The 19,738-nt window shown below is 41.2% G+C and overlaps 1 protein-coding gene across 1 annotated transcript; it reads right to left on the bottom strand.

Moving 5' to 3' along the window:
* Positions 1-1,943: 1,943 nt before the first annotated feature.
* On the bottom strand, positions 1,944-17,972 carry LOC308310212 (progestin and adipoQ receptor family member 3-like). Its single transcript, XM_080756422.1, has 7 exons — positions 17,841-17,972; positions 16,918-17,179; positions 14,882-15,044; positions 11,147-11,302; positions 9,877-10,074; positions 8,713-8,803; positions 1,944-7,500 (listed from the first exon to the last, which is right to left on the bottom strand). Exons 2-7 carry the CDS (start codon positions 17,112-17,114, stop codon positions 7,358-7,360), a joined length of 948 nt encoding a protein of 315 aa, XP_080612548.1. The 5' UTR covers positions 17,115-17,179; positions 17,841-17,972; the 3' UTR covers positions 1,944-7,357.
* Positions 17,973-19,738: the final 1,766 nt, after the last annotated feature.

The following is a 19,738-nucleotide window of genomic DNA, read 5'->3' as shown; positions in this document are numbered from 1 at the left end:
TTTTCATACTTTCGGAATACTAGTTTGATTTTGGAAACATGCTATGGAATAAAAATGTACATGGGGTCATTCCTTTGATTCTTACTTGCAGGAATGTATTAAAACACTGCCTTAATACCGATACTTGAATAACTTGTTACATTTCATTGTGACCGAGTGAGAAACACAACTAATTATATAAATCTCACGTATTCATTGGTAATAGGAGAAATCCTTAACTTGCCTCAGTGTAAGTTTCAATGTATCTTATCTAATCATCCCTCTAACGCATATTAAAAACATTTATATATATTATTATTTTTTGCCATTTTTGTACTTTGATGTTCTGTTTGCAATGTCATCTGGAACCATTTAATTTAGGATTATACTTTTATGATCAGCATCTCTCCTCCACTTGAAATACTATATTTTATACCTTTTTATTTATTTAATTTGTGTCCTAATTCTATTTGAAACAAGTGGTCTGTGTCTTTCTAACTGCTTTTACAATATTTTTTAAAAATGATTGTATGATATTTTTTTAAATATACTGTACATACTATGTAACAAAATAAATCTGTTCATGACTCCCCTAATCTCTGCTCATCACCACAAACTAACTTAGAAAGACCAAAAAGAATGCTGCAATAGATCACCTTACCTTAAATTGTCCTTTTAAAATCGAGCCAATAGAGGGCAGCATAACATGCATTGTGTACAAAATAAAAAAGTGAGCTCCTTTCAAGTTATTAAAAAGGCCTGCAGGGTTAGTTTATTTACATCATTCTTGATTAATTCAACCGTTTTATAAACAGGCAAACGAAATAAACACCACAATGGTCCACCATGCTCTGAAACCAAACGATGACATACAAACGGTCATAAAAAGGTCATTCAAAACAATTTAACCACAAACCAGGGTATAATTAAAAGGCAAATGTTCCAAGAATCAAATGTAACGCACACTCCAAAAAGGCAAAAACGTCAGATCTCGCAGCACTATGGTGCATATCCCAGTTCTGCAAAGTGCAGTACAAGTGCTCTGAACTTGTCTGTGGCAGTTCATGCAGCATTGCTCACAGATATAAGAAAAGAAAAGAAAGAAAACAAACCATACCATCAAAGAATACAGGTATACACTGGCATTATGGAGTTAACGGTACACAAAGAGCTTCCTTCTGACAGATCCTCATTCAACGTGTAATGCCCGATTTGGCGCCACGCACCAAAAACAGTAGCCTGACTCCGCCAGACTGCGGCAGTATCGAGTTCACATGGTTCCCTCCTCCTATACCTTGATCTGGTCTCTCTCAAGCAGAAACGATGAACCGGAAACAGCGGGGACAAAGATCTTGATATCTCCATGACAATTTCGAGTCATAGTCTTAGCTTGTGTTTACATTTGCGCTGTGGCACAGCTACAATCGTCTCGCGATGATCGCGCCTCTAGCGGCCGCATATCGCTCCGATCAGATTTAGTTCGGAGTGCATCGTCTCTGCCCGAGAGAGAGACCAGATGGGAGCAGGAGGAGGAACTCACTGCTGCCGCCAGCTGGCGGAGTTGGGTTACAAAAACAGCACATGCACCTGCATAACAAGAGGGTTAACCACTTAAACCCCAGCAGCATCCGTAGTCTGGGGGGGAAACCTTCGCACGAGAAACAGCAGATCTGCAAGCTCGCAATGCGTTGTTGTTGTGCGAGCTTGTAGGCTACTTTCAGCGAAGTTATTTAAACAAACAAAAAAAGTCACTAGTACAGAGTCCTGAGGGATTCCGGTTAAACCAAGTTTAAGTGGTTAAAGGACCACTTCACCACTTTTCAACCTATCTTCATACAATAGGTCCTCACTAATAATCATTCCTACTCAGTCTGTGTCTCATAGGAGGGCTGTGGGCAGTTCAAAAACCCCTCCACCAGTGACATCATCATTAGGCAGATTTTTTTTAAACAATATTTTTTACAACATTTTACTATTTAACAAAATTTAGATTTTTATTATCGCGATAACGATGGCTTCCATTTTTGCATTGCAACTTTTCAGGACTATAGAAAGCCTGCAGTTTCTATTAGCTTGGAGTCCCCATCGATGATGTCACTGGTGGACGGGTTTCTGAACTGCCCGCGGCCCTCCTATGAGACACAGACCGAGTAGGAAAATAATTGTGCCATTTTATCATGACTATTAGTGAGGAGCACTGAGGACCTATTATATGAAGATAGGTTGAAAAGTGGTCCTTGAAGCAGTCTATATCCAGAGAGCTCTTCATCACAGAGAAGATGGATGAATGGATACAAGTTAAGGTATTTGTCCTTTACGCTCGAGTGGTCAAAAAACAAGGCAACTGTAAAACATAGTCATAAAGGTGTGTGGGGGGGGGGACTTAAATCCCCTCCAAAGCATTAAAACGTTATGGAATAAAGAACATACATTTGATTACATTTATCCTGGGAGGTAAAACATGCCACACAAATGGAAATAAAAGTACAGAAAATAACAGCAGGGTTCTTCTTATATATATATACATTCCAATATTAAATTACTTTTTTATCATTCTTACAGCTTTTACCTGATATAAATTCACAACACTTCATGGCATAAATAGTTTTCCCCAGTGATCATTGTTTCACAGTGTGGTTGGTGGTGAATTTCCAGCTGTTTCAAAAACCTGTCTCATGATTTGTTTTTGCATTTCCATACATATATATATGAATCCCATACATACAGTACATTCCAGAGAAGCCTGGATAAAGGCAAAAGTAGAGGCAACAAACAAAAACAAACAAAATAATACGCATCATTGTTGTTCACTAGGGCTGTCCTCGACTAAATGTAGTCAACTTAGTCTACCAATATTCATTGGAATTTGTCGACTAATCGGTTGGTTTATTGTTCACATTAACTCTGGCGTCCGCATTTTGGGCAAATATCCGAAAATATTATTTTGAATTATTTAAAAAGATATAAACTATTGGATGTGCTTCATTGTACTATTTGACGTAGAACAATAAGGGCTTATGTCTGCTGGTGATTGGCCAAAAGACTGGTAGAATTAAAGGTTTATACACATTACAAGAGATGTGCTCATCAGAAGAAGGGAGAAAAAAAGAAAAAAAAAGAATAATCAACTAACAAAGCGATTGAACTGACCAAAATTGATTATTCGACTATGAGGCACAGCCCTATTTTGTTAATTTTACAATGTGAAAAAAGTTAGATGATAGATAATACAAACATAGCTCAAGACTTGTATTGTCTAAACATTGTGATACTGATACACTTAAAAAGAAAATCAATTTAGCTGGCCTCATGCATTGATACTTGTGAGGTAACTTGAAGAATATAGAGATGCCAAAGTTTTGAGTCCAATACAATCACGATTCTGGAGTTCCAGACCACTCATTATTACCAATGTTTTGACCGATATTGTCATTTTCTTCAACAATTTGAAGATCTGTGAACATTTACACATACCTTTTTTTTTTTTTAAATAAACAAATTTTAATTTATTCAATTTTAACCACTAAAATAGCTGATCTATAAGCTCACAATGCCTTGTGTTACGACACTTGGAGCTTGTAGAATGGCCATTTTTTTTAAAGAAAACAAAAACCTAAACACAACACCGGGGACAATGGCTGTATAATTGCTGATACAGACGTTGTAAAAAAAAAAAGGTGAAATAATGGACTTTATATCGACCCGAGTGGAATAGTAGAGAGTGGCGACACGCTTTGATCTCGCCGCAAAGCAGGTGCCTATGGGCTAATAGTTCCAAACATTGGAACTATCCCATTGAGATAGAATGAGCACGTCCGCATTCCATTGTTACAACGGGAGTCAACGCTATAGTGTCGCCACTCTTCATTTTATTCCACTCGGATATCGACCAGACAAATGTATCAGTTGGGCTCTGATAAGAGATGAGACATGATGTAGCTCTGGTTTAATCTTCCATGACTGTGTCTACACAGTGTGTACTTCCCACTGAACATTTAAAAAATAATTACCACCCCTGGTCTCGTAGGCCACTACAGAACTATCTCTCCTACCTGCTAGGCAATTAAAAACATTTCCATGCAACACCAACTGAATGTTATGTAATTAACATAATTATAGTTCTATGGGAAATACAAAGGCCAGTTCAGATCTAAGATGCATAATGAGGGAGGGGGGGGGGGGGGGGGAAATCACACCCATGTTAAGTGAGGGGCGCTCTTATCATCATACATCATCTCTTTCTGGCCAATCACAATTTGCGTCCTCACTTTTGTCTTCAATGTTTGTGTTTACACAAACCCTCAAAGCTGGACATACTGTAGGAGGGGCTAGCACCCCTTTAAAAAAAGGACTCTTAACAAGCCCTAGCATAGAGTTAAAAACAAGCAGGCAATAGGAATTTTGCCTACCTGAAATGAGACGTTGATGGTCTTAAATGTAACTTTGACTGATCTTAGATCTGAAATGTGCCGACATGTGTGTGTGTGTGTGATGTGATCTATTTAATGACTATTCCATAGCACTAGAATTATAGTTCCATGGGCCTTTCATAAGGATTTGCCCTATGACCCCAAATAGGCTCTGTGTAGAACCACTGCCAAGTCCTGCATGCTAGTAGCAGAGCTGCTTTAAGTCCAAGTCAAATCAAATAAAACGTCCGCTATAGTGCCATTATCCAAAGCGCTTTGCAATGCGAGTTACACTCACCCGTTCAATCAAAACTGACGGCAACGATGCAAGGCGTCAGCCTGCTCAAGGATAAAACCAGGAGCCTTCCGGCTTCCCAAACAGTCACTGTCACCCACAGTCATCAAAAGTTGAGTCTTACTATCATCAGTAAGCCATGCTGTCGCGCTAAAGAACATAAATTAGCGGTGGCGTACCCTAGTGGTGCAGTGGCTAAATACATTGGATGTGGCTGAATGATATATTAACATTATTATGTATTCCTGGAGTCCAAATATGACTGACTGACTGTCATACACGACACGGGGACACCTCCCCGAAAACATCACAGAGACAGTGACCCCATGTAAGATGACCCCATGTTATTCTCCATAGAGAAAAACATCTGCGAACGCCTTGGAACCAGGGCGGATGAGCGTGCAACGCCAGGACTTCGGCGCTTTATATTGATGTGCCAAGTCTATACTGTATATGGCCCAGCCTTGCTGGGTTACTTACTTAGTGGGGGAATTGATCATGAACACCTCAACTTCTTTTGCCACACTGGCATCCAAGTCATTCTCACACTGCCTCTCCATTATTACTCTCTCAGGACTAGTATCACATCCTTTTTGACTGGGGTCAAGTCCTACATTTAGTTGGCAAAAAAGGGGCTTTTCTTCGAGAGACAACTATTGTTGAAAAATGTTGCACATTTCACTGAACAGGAAAACAGCAGAAATTATGTCATGAGATGAGGGAAGATTATACTAGACGACTGGTCAATATGCTCATATGCAATTATAGATCAATCGGTTCAGTTACGGTACTTACCGTAGATATGGTTCGAAATAAGCAATCACTTACAAAAATATCTCCCCGTTCCTTTTGTCCAAAATCCACAATTGCATTATTTCTACTTAGTTCCTACTTCTTGACAAGGCACACGGTAAGACGTTTCCCTAGGGCGTGTGTCAATGCGCATTTTTGCAGCTAGGAAGATTGCAGAAGGCAAACTGACCTTTACAACCTTTACATTGTGGATTTATTCACAATATTTGAATGTAGTCGAAAGGCGAGAGCGCATCATGGTGAAATGCAAATTAAATTATGCCTGTGACCGAGTGACAAGAGCTTGTCTGCTTCAAAGAGCTGGTGGTGGTGGTATCTCCAGTACACTCCTGATTTAATGCTCACTCATCAAACATAATTATTGAGCTTTAAAGGGGACGTTGCGCATCTCATTCCCGTTATTAGCCTTCAGAGATAAACGTCGACTACTAGGCCATACAATGACGCTCGAGTCAATACATTTGAGGTAGACGCTCCCTATGGACATCTATGTGCATATAAAAGGGGTGTTCACTTTACGCAATCCTGTAACGTAACGAACAACATCTTAATTACTGGTACAGTAATCTTATAATAAATAATAAAAAATAATAATGTTAGAATGTACTGTATGGAAATCTTTGAGGTATTCATACGAAGGTGCAACAGACTCACACAAGCTAGCCTCAAGTATAGCCCCTCAGCCTACCAACACGTGCGTGAGAACACCTGAATCTGGACGGCAGCGAGAACCCTATACGCCTACCGTTTTGAAAACCCAATCCTGACACTGTCCCGATATGTAGGACCGTCCTAAAGTCTTTGTATTGGTTTCCGCTGCTGCAATGCAAATGTAAAATCTCTGAATTGCTTCAGCTCTTAATGTTTAAATATCCTCACTCAGGATATATTGATAGGCAGAGATCTCCAACCGAGACTTGGCAAAGGCAGGTGCTTCTCCTCCTCTGACATGGCATGTTACCAAAATGCCAAATGCATGCAGGCGGGGGGGGGGGGGAATAACGAACCACTGTTCCCCCAGGACATTGTCAATTTGCCGGTGGCAGTACGCCTCACTCGGGTTTTGTTTTGGCAGTGCTCAGCCACTTACTGAGGACTAAAGTACAGTACAGTAGGGAGCGGCTGCGATAAGAGATACTGTAGTTAAATCGTTCTACGAGTAAGCCGTTTGCTACAGGGTTTTTACCGGGGTAAAATCTGATCACATTTTTGTGTTTTTACAGTAGGTCTTGAGTCAAGTCTTAAAACAGTGATGTCACGAGTAGGTTAGGCTACACCAAATCCCTCTGCAGAGGAGTTTCAAGTCAAGCTGCAAGTCCTGACTTTTGCAACTTTCACGAGTCGAGTACGAGTCCCCCCCCCCCCCCCCCCCGTCTACAGCTCTGGCTACTAGCCCATAGTGACAAAGTGCACTGGTCTGCTGTTTTAACTTAGCTACTGAACAACTTAGGATTTAGTTTGAGCCAGGAGTCCACTATCGAGAAAAACGGACCATGTCAGACAATTGGAAACTTGCAGTTCAGCAGTAGCCATCAGATATGAGCCTTAAGAATATGTAGCACCTTCAAGACAGTAGCCAATTGTTTAGAGCAGTGGTTCTCAAAGTGGGGTCCAGGGACCTTTCAGGGCCTCAGGGTTCCACTTCCAAATGGACCCTTACAGGTCTGTGAGGGTCCATTTGGAATACATTTTGTAGTTTGCACACTCTCAAGAGTGAAGTCCATGAAATAAAAAAAAGGTTTGAGAACCACTGGTTTAGAGGTAAATGGCTGATGGGTTATATTTTTGCCTAGTAGTGGTCTAGAGACCCAAATAATTCGGTCATAATATTGTCCCCAGTTTTTTTTCTCGTGTTTCTCTTCTATCCACTGTAGGTTTGGTCTGAGCATGGATGGGTGTGCCTGAAGCGCATGAAGTATATGGCGGTCTGGTGCCACCAGTAAAACATCATTACCACCAAGACATGCCATACCTGGTGGCTGGCGCCCACGTAGTTCACTTGGCCTAGGAGAGAGAGAGAGAGAGAGAGAGAGAGATACACAGCGTTCATATGCTTACTAGCCCATTGACGCCTGGTGCAGTGTTGTTTTCGTCGACTAAAACTAAGACCAACATTTTTCGTCGACTACCTTTTTTCACAGACGAAAACTAAATGGAAACTAAATGAAAACTAAGCTGACGATGACTAAAACTGAGACTTAATATACGGACAATTTCGTCAACAAATAAAAAAATAGGCGAAAATGTTAGGAAGGGACTAGTGGACAAGAGACAAGACGCGTTGTGGGCTTGTAGATCGGCTATTTTCAGCAAGTGAAAAAAAAAAATCATTACGACGGCATCAAGACCCGCCAAAATACATTTCTGTTCGACTAAATCAACTGTAGATTTAGTCGACTAAAATCTCATGATATTTAGTCGACTAAAACTAGACTCAACACTAAAACATTCCAGGTGACTAAAATGTGACTAAAACTAAATTAAAAATATTCAAGAGACTGACTAGAAACTAAAATAAAAATTTGCTGCCAAAAACAACACTGCGTCTGATGCAACCTACACGTTGTTCTACCTTTGACGCCGGTGCGCGCTCTGTGCCTCTTCAGTTATTGCTATACATGTAGCAACATAACTATAAAAAGAAAAAAATAATCTGAATTTGAAGGCTTTCAGAAACCTTAAGGTCAGGCCCTTTAGAAGGCGTTCCCAGATCCAGCACTCAGGCATCAATGGGCTAGAAATTGTTGGTTTCAAAAATATTTAAGCCTTCAAATGCACATGAAACACGTCACACGTGCATTTTTGAATCAGAGACGTGAATAAATGATAGAGTGAATCATTATTCAACTAGAAAGTTATTCAACTATTTTCACAATAGTTAGTTAGTTCAGCTCTGTGATTACGTAAGACAGTTTATATGTAAAAGCTAAAAAGACAGCAATATTCTATCACTGAGTGCCGCGCTATGAACTTGTAGGTCTGGCTATTTCTGAAAAAATCGTGAAAATGCGCCTCAAATCTTTGAATATATATTCTTTCAGAGCGAACTTTTTTTTTTTCGAGGCCCAAAATGGGCTAATAAAAAAAAAAAAGTAATCGATAAGGAGTAAGCGCTAAGAGCTAAGAAAACAACCAACATAGTTGCAGCCCTACCATCTATCTCTCCATCTCCCAAGACAGACAGACGGACGGACGGACGGACGGACGGACACTCACCGGGGAAGTAGCGCTCGGGCACCTTGGTGACGTAGAACAGGAAAGCGGAGCCTGCTATCAGGTACATCACCAACACACGGGGGAAGAAGATCTGCACCGACAGGAATGGAGGTTTACACAACAGCCATATTCACGGAGAAACAACAACAACACAGAGCAATTACACAACCTCCACAATTACACAACCTACGGAGACACACACACACACACACACACACACACACACACACACACACACACACACACACACACACACACACACACACACACACACACACACACACACACACACACACACACACACACACACACACACACACACACACACACACACACACACACACACACCGTCAGCAAGCGCCTCTGGGCTGTAGAGCGATGCGATCAGTTTTCATATAGCACTAATTTGACCGGGCACATGACCGGGCACCTGAACTTGACAGGTGATTTACGTCATGGGCCCCCCGATGGTGTTTTAACAACAGTGCCACCTGGTGGACACCAGTTTTAGCCCTCCACCCGAAGCCCATTATAACTAAAAGAAAGAAAATGTAATTCCATTGTGCATGTCATCACCTGCACACCAGATTAGAGGAATTTTCAAAATATGGATCTTTTTTTTTTTGTTTTTTTTTTGTTAAGTTGCCTGTGGCACTCTCGGGCCACCAGGGGGAGGCGTCCAAAGGCGTCATGTGGCATGCAATGAGTTGTACGTTTTCTAATCAAAATTAAAAATCGCCTAAAGTACCTAAAGTTTTCAAATAATTGCAGTGAAGTAAAAGTACACATTTTGGCTCTGAGATGTAGTGGAGAGTAGAAGTAAAAGTACTGGAAATGGGAAATACTCAAGTAAAGTACACAAACACCTCAAAAGTCTACTTACTGTACAGTACAGTACTTAACCCATTTTGGTGTTAGCATCATGTCGTGCTTTAGCTATTGAAAAATAGCAGATCTACAAGCTCATAGCGCGCCACCGAGTGGCGCGCTACGAGCTTGTAGATCTGCTATTTTTTTTATCTGATCTCGGGTCAGAACGGGTTAATCAGACCAGTGTGTGTCCGGTGGAAACCTTCGTATGAATCTGATCTCAGGTCAGAATGTGTTAAGTAAAAGCATACTTTGCACCACTGTGCAGTGTCCATGCATTACCCCCCCTCTCACCTGTATGACGTTGGTGGTGAAGCCTCCGTTGAGCCACACCCAGTGGCAGGCGGGCACGATGCTGATGCCGGCCACCGCGCAGAAGATGGCCGTGCGCAGCCGCCGCCAGTCGTTGCTGAGGTAGTGCGGGTGCACCTGGACGCAGAAGACGGCCAGGATCAGAGAGAGGATGATCACCAGGTACACCTGCCGCCAGACCTATATATATATATATATATAGGAGGGAGGGACAAGAGGGTAGGAGGAGGAGATGACGTCGAACTTTAAAACTTGTTGAAACCCATTTGGACCCGAGAACGGTTCTAGAAATGCCTTTCTAAATACTGACAGTTTTCTGAAAAACCCTTCTATGTTTCTATGCCAGTGGTTCTCAAACTATTTCATGTCAAGGACCCCCCAGAATTATATGTATTTGGCCACCGACCCCCCCCCCCCCCCCCCCCCCCGTCTGAAAATATGTGGTTCCAGGGACCGCCCCAGAAGCAAAGATTTGAGTTAAAAAAACGTTCGCTCTGAAAGAATATATATTCAAAGATTTGTGGCACATTTTCACGATTTTTCAAAAATAGCAAGTTCATAGCGCGGCTATGAGCTTGTAGATCTGCTTTTTTCCCCCAACAGCTAAAGTATAACATAATGCTAAAAACACCAAAAGGGGTTCCCGCCCCGGAATGGGTTAAAATAAATCACACCCGTGTGAAGTGAGGGTCTTGTCGTCGTACATCGTCCGATAAAAAAATTAATATACTTCAAGAATTAATTTGTCAACTTATATTATTATTTTAACCATGATACAATGTTTTTTTTTTTTAAACGCTCGTCTTTTCACCATGATCATGTAAGATGACAACTGAATTTATGCCATACATACGACGTAAATTGTCCTTTCATCGTCAATGGCATTTAACCTATTTAGGCCCGACCTCAAAATTTAAAGAAATTCTTCTAAATCCTCCAGTTTTCTGAAATAAATATTTTCACCATTTTTCAAAAATAGCAGACCCACAAGCTCGTAGCGCGCCACTCGGTGGCGCGCTACGAGCTCGCCACTCGGTGGCGCGCTACGAGCTTGTAGATCTGCTATTTTTCAATAGCTCAATTATGACATAACACCAAAAGGGGTTCCCGCCCCTAAATGGGTCAATGTTTGTGTTGCCACAAATGTACGCCACATTTCAGGCACATATGACGTAAATCCTCCAGAATACACATAAGCTACAGCCAAAGAGACCATCTGAATAAAGAGACACATTCAGCCATGCTTGCTTACGGTATTGCAGTAGAAGGCATAGAAGATCCCGGGTACATAGCAGCCGAGGATGCCGACGGAGATGCCCGCATAGTCCAGCGCTAACCAACGGCGACATGTGTTCTCCGACCGGTGACATGAGAACATGTGGTAGCCGACCGAACACAGCATACACACCTTAGAAAAGGGAAGACATTGTCAGTTATACGGTCTATGTTTACGATATGAAATTCGACGTCAGCCTTTGCGTTAAACACTTAAAATTCCCTGTATACTTTGGTCAACTTGACACCGAGTTGGGTCTGTACTTGCGCCTCTCTTTTTGTCCCCACACTAATACCAAATATCTTTGCACAAATAGCAGATCTAATAAAAAAAAAGGTGCAAGCTACGTTAACTGAATGCTCGCTCTGAGGGCCGATTCATACTCCTATTTTACCGCTGTTTCGGCGCTGTAGTGCCGAAACGATTTCGGCTCGTCAGAAATGTTCAGTAGCACCGAAGAGACGACTTTAGGACGGTACCCCCCCCCCCCCCCCCCCCCTGAACCTCAAATGACGTCACATTGTAGGCAGAGCCAAACCGACTTTTATTCGGCTCTAAAATAGGAGTATGAATCGGCCCTTAGAAATGGGGATGCTCGGGTTCAAGTAGTTAAGATTACCGGAAAATACCTCTAAATCTCACTAATCAAGTTTTATTGTATAGGTTTCAAAGGAATGAGACATTAAATTCCAAATATAAATATAGGGAGATGACTCATGGAGTTGCCAGGTCACCACTTAAGACCTATTTTGAGCTACAGTAGGTAGCCCTGCCAATTATTGTCATGTGAGCGTGACGCAAAAGTTATACCGTACTACTACATAAAAGCCAGCTGTGGAATGAATAGAAGCAAACATTATGGAGAGCTTCCGTTTATAAGCGTTACTGGATATTGTGGTTGGCGAAAATGCATATAAACACTATATGGTATCGATTAATTTAATTAACGTGGCCTCCTTGTAGATGATACTTAACACTCTAATTACCACCTGTTCCTCGCTGACAAACTCATTAGAGACTGCCCGACTCGTGTGAACCTATTTCAAACTGTGCGAGTTAACTATAGAATAGAGTCCATTTAAGGAATGACCATCTCTTGTTACTCCTGAAACTCTGTACACTGCTGAAAGGATAGAATGTGTGTGGGAGATGTGTGTAAGGGGGTGCTGGGGGAAGCTCTGGAGGGAGACACTATAGTCTCTCTCCGGTGTGATGACATTATACAATAAAAGAATGGAGTTCGAATCCTGACGGTTGAGTCCTGCTTCTTCCTGATGTTGTTTACTTACCAATAGTAATATCAAAAACTCCCACTGCAATATTCAGGGGGAAAAACTGCTTTGGTACCTTATTACAATTTAAGGGTGTAGTCAGCTGTTGTATATGCCATCTTACAAATCCATCTGTTACAGTACACAACCATTAAAGTGTGTACTGCCCTAGTATACACCCTGAAGGTGCCTCCCGAACGCACGGTTGGTTATTCATTTGGACCTGGATTATTATTCATGCCATTTCTCTTCCTCTCTCTTTGGATAGTACTCCCTTCCATGAGCACCAGTGGTTTGAGGGACATCTGTATAGCGCTCCTGTTGTGTCCCTGTTAAATGATGCTTATTGGGACAGATTTGGTCTAATTCTGCAACTTATTTAAACAAGAGCCGTGGTCCATCAAAGCATATTTAGAGACCATGTCAAACTGATTGATGACATTAAAGATCAACTTATTATGACACACAGCAAGTCAATCAGCTGTAGTTTATTAGAAAAAATACATCAGTCTGCAGACCAACAGTGAATGAACTTGTACAGCCTCCAATTACTCCGAATAAATAGCTGATTCATATCGTGAATTACTTGACGATATTGGAGGCGAGTGGGGGAAATGGCCGTATTAAAAAGAGCGTTGCGATTCTGCGAATGCGAGTGATGTTTCACTCTCGTGGTACTCAAAATATTTCCCTACGGTAGGGCAGGCAGGTCTACTACTGCATTGTTCTAAATAAAGCAAAAAGTAGGTCACCCAGACATTTTCATGCTACAACAAGTACTATTGACATATGATATTGTACCAGGTTATTGTAGGCTACACGAGCTAGTCCTACTGTATACATTTCTTACAAACCTGAATATTTTGAGGTGAACATACTGTATTGGCAATGCACCTGTATGGGGATCAGGGGGCAGTCAGACGGATATTTTGTGAAGCCACTAAGGAAATGAAAGTTCATATAATGGCCTGTTGTGGCGCTCTCATTGGGCTCAAAAAAACCCATAGCCCCATAGAAGTCCATGTATTTGGGCCCAACTTCACCTAGACTGTATTACCTTAATAAACATGGTCATGAATACTTTTTGCTTCCAGTCACTAGTTTAAAGTCTCATTTCTAATGTCATAATATTCTTTTTGGAAAATTATGGTCCCATTTATTAGAAAAATTACCATAAAGTCGCGCATGTTCTGAGGGGCGTGGCTACCGTTACAGTCTATGAACGGGATCCCCCACCCACTCGAGTCAAAATAAAAACCAACGAAGAAGAAGGGGGAAGTCCCGCCTCGTTCTCTGGGCCAGCCAATGGGCCAGCTGGCCTGAACTGGGCCAAAACGGATCTAGAAAGATGGCGACTTCCATTGCAAGGACTGACAGGCTTCATTTTACGTTCACGTTAGACCCGCGGGACGCTTTGTCCATATTTTTTACAGTCTATGATGGGGATATGTAAACGCGTAACCTAAGGGTACACCAAAGTACAAGCGCAACTGATCTACGGAATTAGTCTGCAGACATAACCGATGACAATTATGATTGAAGATACTGTACTGCGATACTCAAATGACACGATTGATGCGCTTGTTTTGATCAAGAATACACACCCATGAATGCTAATGAAAAATAATGGCTATTTATTAATGAGGGAACAATAGAGTGGCCCAGCCATGTCGCCACTTTGTAGGGCAAAGTTAGCCGCAAGATGGTGGATTGTTCACAAGCCAACATCTTATCATATCATCCCATTTGTAAAACATGGGATGACATGACGGTACTGGGAAAACAATAACAACATCCAAGAACAAAAAAGCTGGATCACATAAGGATGGACGGTTTTTATATGATGTGTAGGTTACATTATTAATTCACTCAGGCATGGATCATATAATATGATCCAATAATAATAATAATAATAATAACAACACACATGACGTGCACTAGTGTTGTTTTCGTCGACTAAAAACAAAACGAAAAATGTTCGTCGACTACCTTTTTTCACTGACGAAAACTAAATGGAAACTAAATTGAAACTAAGCTATGATGACTAAAACTAAGACTAAATATACTGACAATTTCGTCAACAAATAAAAACTAGACTAAAATGTTGGGAAGGAACTAATGGACAAGAGATCCAGTAAGTAAGTCAGTGATTTACTTACAGAGTAAGTAAGTCATTTTACAATTAGTTGCTTGTGTAAAATTAGCCATTACGACGGCATCAACGGCCACCAAAATACATTTCAGCCGACTAAATCAACTGTGGATTTAGTCGACTTAAAATCTCATTTAGTCGACTAAAACTAGACTAACACTAAAACATTTCCAGGTGACCAAAATGTGACTGAAACTAAATAAAAAACTATTGAAGAGACTATGACTAGTAAAAACGCACGCACGCACGCACGCAGGTGTGTGTGTTGTGGAAACACGTGAAGGTTACCTGGAAGCAGAACAGTCCTATGACGTAGATGACGTAGTCCTCCCTGTGGGCCCCGGAGACTGGCAGCACCGTGGAAAGGTCGTTGACCCCAAGAGAGAAGAACAACAGGAAGCCAAGCAGGTGGGTCCAGATATTCACAGTCTCATTGGACAACATGAAGATACTGGAACAAGGAGGGGCACACGCACACGCACACGCGCACACACACACACACACGCGCACACACACACACACACACACACTTCATATTTCTCTTATACTGTCTTTTCTGTTATACAATATACTGTCAGAGAAAAGATTAAGACAACTGTCCAGATCCCAATCTTAAACCTCCAAATCTACTCTTACCCACATGTCATGTGCTAAAAAAAAAAAACCCAAAAAAACAATGAATCCCACATGATTATAAATTGGAGGAGCATGGCCCGTTGTTAGCTAAAGTAGCACTGTGTGACTGTCCTGTTCTGCCCCAGATTTGAACCTGGCTTCCTGCGCTGAAAAAATCCAGTGCTTGCTTAGTTGCTTTAATAATTGGGGGATAAATTGAATCCTGTGTGAGACATTACCTTCTTGGACGCGATCTAAATAGACTAATCTGCAGAGGGCTTTTTTTTTTCTTGATTGATTGATAATTTATTTGATTAGACAATAGTGTCCCTTTCATGACGACGCCAGGCCCAGGAAATAATTCCCAATAAATTTTTCCCCAGACATTTCAAAAAGTATTTATTTAAAGACGGTTACGCCGCAGACAAAGCCAACTCGAGACAAATCATGACAACAAACACAATATTTTGGACCAAACAAATAATTACAAAGAAGTAAAACAACAAAAAAAGTGTTGTAAAGTTGTAAACCTGCCGTTTTCTTCTTCTAATTCTTTGTTCGGCCCAAAAAATTGTGTTTGTTGTCATGATTTGTCACAACTCGAGTTGGCTTTGTAAGTTTGTACGAGGCTTAAAAGGTCTTTTAATAAATACTTTTTGAAAAGTCTATGAGGACTAAAATGAACGGGGAATCATTTCCTGGGCCCTGGTAGGGGGCGGGATAGCCTCGATACCCAGGCTTTCATTTCGTCTGCGCAAAAAATGAAAGCCTGGAGGAACGCATTGGCTGCCTTGGTCTAGAAGTGGGAGTCAACGCTTCCGGGTGGGCGTCGCTCCAAATTATGTGACGTAGCGCTTCACTAGGTGGGAGAGGAGTGGCCAGGGCTGACGGACAGATCGGTGAGATCCAATCAGGGCGTGCGCAAATCTCAGCCGCGACCCACCCCTATAGACCAGAAACTTAACACGTTAGCTCAGGCTAGGGGCGGGACTGCGACACTATAAGATGCAAACAGTACAGGGTAGTCAAGCACAGCATTGGTCCAAAAGGACAGCACCGAAGAAAGACCTTGCGGTCTTTGTTTCCATTCGGGTCCCGTGCATTCATTCACAATGACAAATAAATAATAATTCTCAAACACATTAAATCTACACATACCATTAACAACCTATAGAAGGCAAAATTCCATCATGCTTTATGTAGCATGTGACGTGTCAAACTAAGGGAGTCCATTTCCAAGCATTAGTTTTGCAAAAAAACAACACTCATTGGGCAAAAAATGGCCATAGGCAGCCACTGGGCCGTTTAAGCCCAAGCATCATGAAAACACCCTATTTTGACACATTACATGCTACATAAAGCATGATGCAATTTTGCATTCTATAGGTTGTAAATGGTATGGTCACGAATTAGGACAATTGCTCAACATTATGCAAGTCAGCATCCGGCAGTTTCTACATGCTGGGGACCCATACTAAACATTGCTAACATAAAACTTTGGGTGTACTTAACATGTCTGGGTTCACATTCTGGCAAGTGGACCAACATGTAGGTTGGAATAGAAATACATTTGATAAAAAAAGGGGGTCACATGTGTGGGCCGTGAACAACACAAGTTGGCCCTGATGCAAGACACACTTGGGAACAACTGCTTTAGTCAATGTGGAGTTGTGGACATTATGACAAACCAAACCGACGAGTCGACCTACCTCTTCAGGCAGAGTGTGGAGGGCAGGTGAGCCCTGTAGCCATCTGTAATGAACGGGTTCTCTCGGAGGAAGAGCGGGATCTGCTCGTAGGTGTACAGTCGGATCCTCTGAGGGATCAGCACAGGCCAGTGCTGCTGGTAGCTGCCCAGCTGCATGTAGTGTCCCTTAACCAGTTTCTGAGGCATCTTCAGCAGCATTGTGTTCGTGGGGCCCACGTTTTTTGTGCAAAGTGTACAACTCAACACACTGGGAGGTTTCAAGGCTGAGTGAAGTGACAAGGACGGTGGCACTTATTAAACTCAGTTCAAAGTGCACTCACAGTCTCAGAAGGTGCTCTCAATGGATGAGGCCCGTGCAGCACCTATATCACCATCATTTTAAATACAATGGCAAATTCAACTGAAACTTTTACCAGCTTACATTAATACTATTATTGTAAGCCCCAGGGTAAACTTGGGCTTGCTGGTGCATTGCACCAATAATACTGTACAATCACAGCATGTGATGTGACATGCAGTGACATGCTACATTGGGATGGGGAGTGTTTATTTTCATAAGCACACACGCATGCACATAGCCTACCACCCGCCTTCATTCATTTTTTAGGTGTAACGAGTAAGGACGTCATTTGTGGGTCAAACTGTACTACAATTGAATACATGTACATACATAACAGACAGTACATACTAGGGGCATTTGCAAATGTACTGTCCCGCGCACACGCGCGCGCGTGTACAATTATAAGATGTACACAAAATATATAAATAAAGATCTTGGAATCGAGACTATAGTCTCTACTATACTTGCTAACCCTAGCCCTATAACCAAGAGTGCCACTGCTAACATACCGGCAGCTATAGGCTATATATCGATTTGCGATGCTATCAAAAAGGGGAATATATATATATATTCAGTAGCCTTACCATTTATAGTAGTCCCACTATCGCCGTGCTCAATGCGCACCTATCCGGATGGCAGAACGACAACATAGCGGCCAGTTTAACTATTAGCTGGAATATATATCCCAGCTAGCCTAGCCGTCGAAAGCTGCAAAACATTAATAACCCTCATCCGGGTGACCACGGGATGTTGCACTGAAAATAGTGACTTATCGCATTCTGTAACCACAGGCGTCGCTGTTTGGTCCACTCACAAAAATACATTTCCCCCATCACACACACGCACACGCACACGCGCACTCGCACACCTGAAAAGGTCAGAGACTTTTCGTGGAATGACTCCAATAACAAAGACACTGTTTTATACAAGCTTTATTTACATTTTTATTTCCAAGTCTTGCAGTATAGGAAGCATTATTATTTATTTGTAACAGACTATGAAATCCTGCCAATACTTTTCTTTTCTCCTCGTCAAAAATGACCAACCAGTTTCTCACATACAGTATAATATGTACAGAGGATTTGTATACAAGCAATATAAAACTTGGCAAATGGAAAGGTTATTTACTACTCATTTACTAATTCAGTTAAATTAAAATAAAGACAAAAAAGGAAAAATACATCTTCCTGTGAGTATAAAATACAGCAATCATTTACACGTGTGGTGGTGATAAGACTCGGACTCAGACCCGTTAGCCTTTAGTTGTTTTTAAATCTCAAATACACATTATTAGACCACCCTACACAGAACTCAGGCAGCATTTTTGTCTTATATGTGTGGGTAATATGCAAATGTATTGTTGAATACAAAAACATTGGGATTGTTAATATTCAAGCCAAATTCCTACTTTTGCCTGAAAATCAACTAGGGCTAGATTTTGGCAACGTGGCACCATTTTATACAATAAAGTATAAATTAGGCGGTACATTGTGATTTAAGTTTTATATATTAATCATTTATGTTGGGCAAAAATATATTTTTTCTACTCTACCACCCAATAATGTAAATTTCATTGAAGAGACAGACAAGACATTGCTTTCCATAGGCTAAACGAGTTCAGGCAAAATGTAACAACTCTTAATATTTACCCCAAAACGGAGATAATCCAGTATACATCATCATTATGTATACACTTATAAGCGCCTCGTTTGCTTCAGCCGAGTTGTGGCAGAAATGAACACAGTTTACTACTTCTTTAAAGGGAAATGTGTTTAAAACACTATTTTCATTTAACCACTCAGCCATACTGCTACTAAGACCTACACGTATGGGGATGGACGGTTAGGAGACCAGTAGAACATGACTTTACTTAGCCTAGGATGTGGCGTTTAATGGCAAGTGGCTTACAAACTAGCTCTTTTGTCTTTTCACTTGGGACATACAATCTCCAACTACGGACAGACGGCAAGAAGACACTTTGAAAAGGAGTCTCCTCTTGTGCGTACTGCTTTGACAACACCGCAATTAATTTCAAGTTGTACGTTATGGGAAAGCCTTATCATTTCTCTGCTATCCAACCACGGCAACACATGAAGGCATTTCCTTTAATGCCATTATATGCTAGCTACTGTTTATTGATGCAACAGGGAATATGGAAGCGAATTTAGACACATGAGGAGACTTACATTATCATACAAAACAAGCTATTAACATCATCCATATTTAGCAAATTATTGACACGGACTGTTAATGCAGTGAAACCCTACATTCACAGTAAACTAAATGAGGGGTAAAATAATAAATAATAAATAGCACTTTAAAAAAGTTATATAACAAAACAGGCAAATGGAACAATCAAGTGAATTAGGTGAAATGTCCTCGTTAAGCCATCTACATCTAAAGAGCACATGGACAGTACACAGTAAAATCCATAGTGTTAATTTAACTATCAGACACCGAGTATACAAACAGAACCAAACAG

This window comes from Protomyctophum bolini, assembly GCF_963924005.1.
Source record: "Protomyctophum bolini genome assembly, chromosome: 22".
NCBI classification, from domain to species: domain Eukaryota; kingdom Metazoa; phylum Chordata; class Actinopteri; order Myctophiformes; family Myctophidae; genus Protomyctophum; species Protomyctophum bolini.
This window is presented reverse-complemented; position numbering and strand designations above follow the sequence as displayed.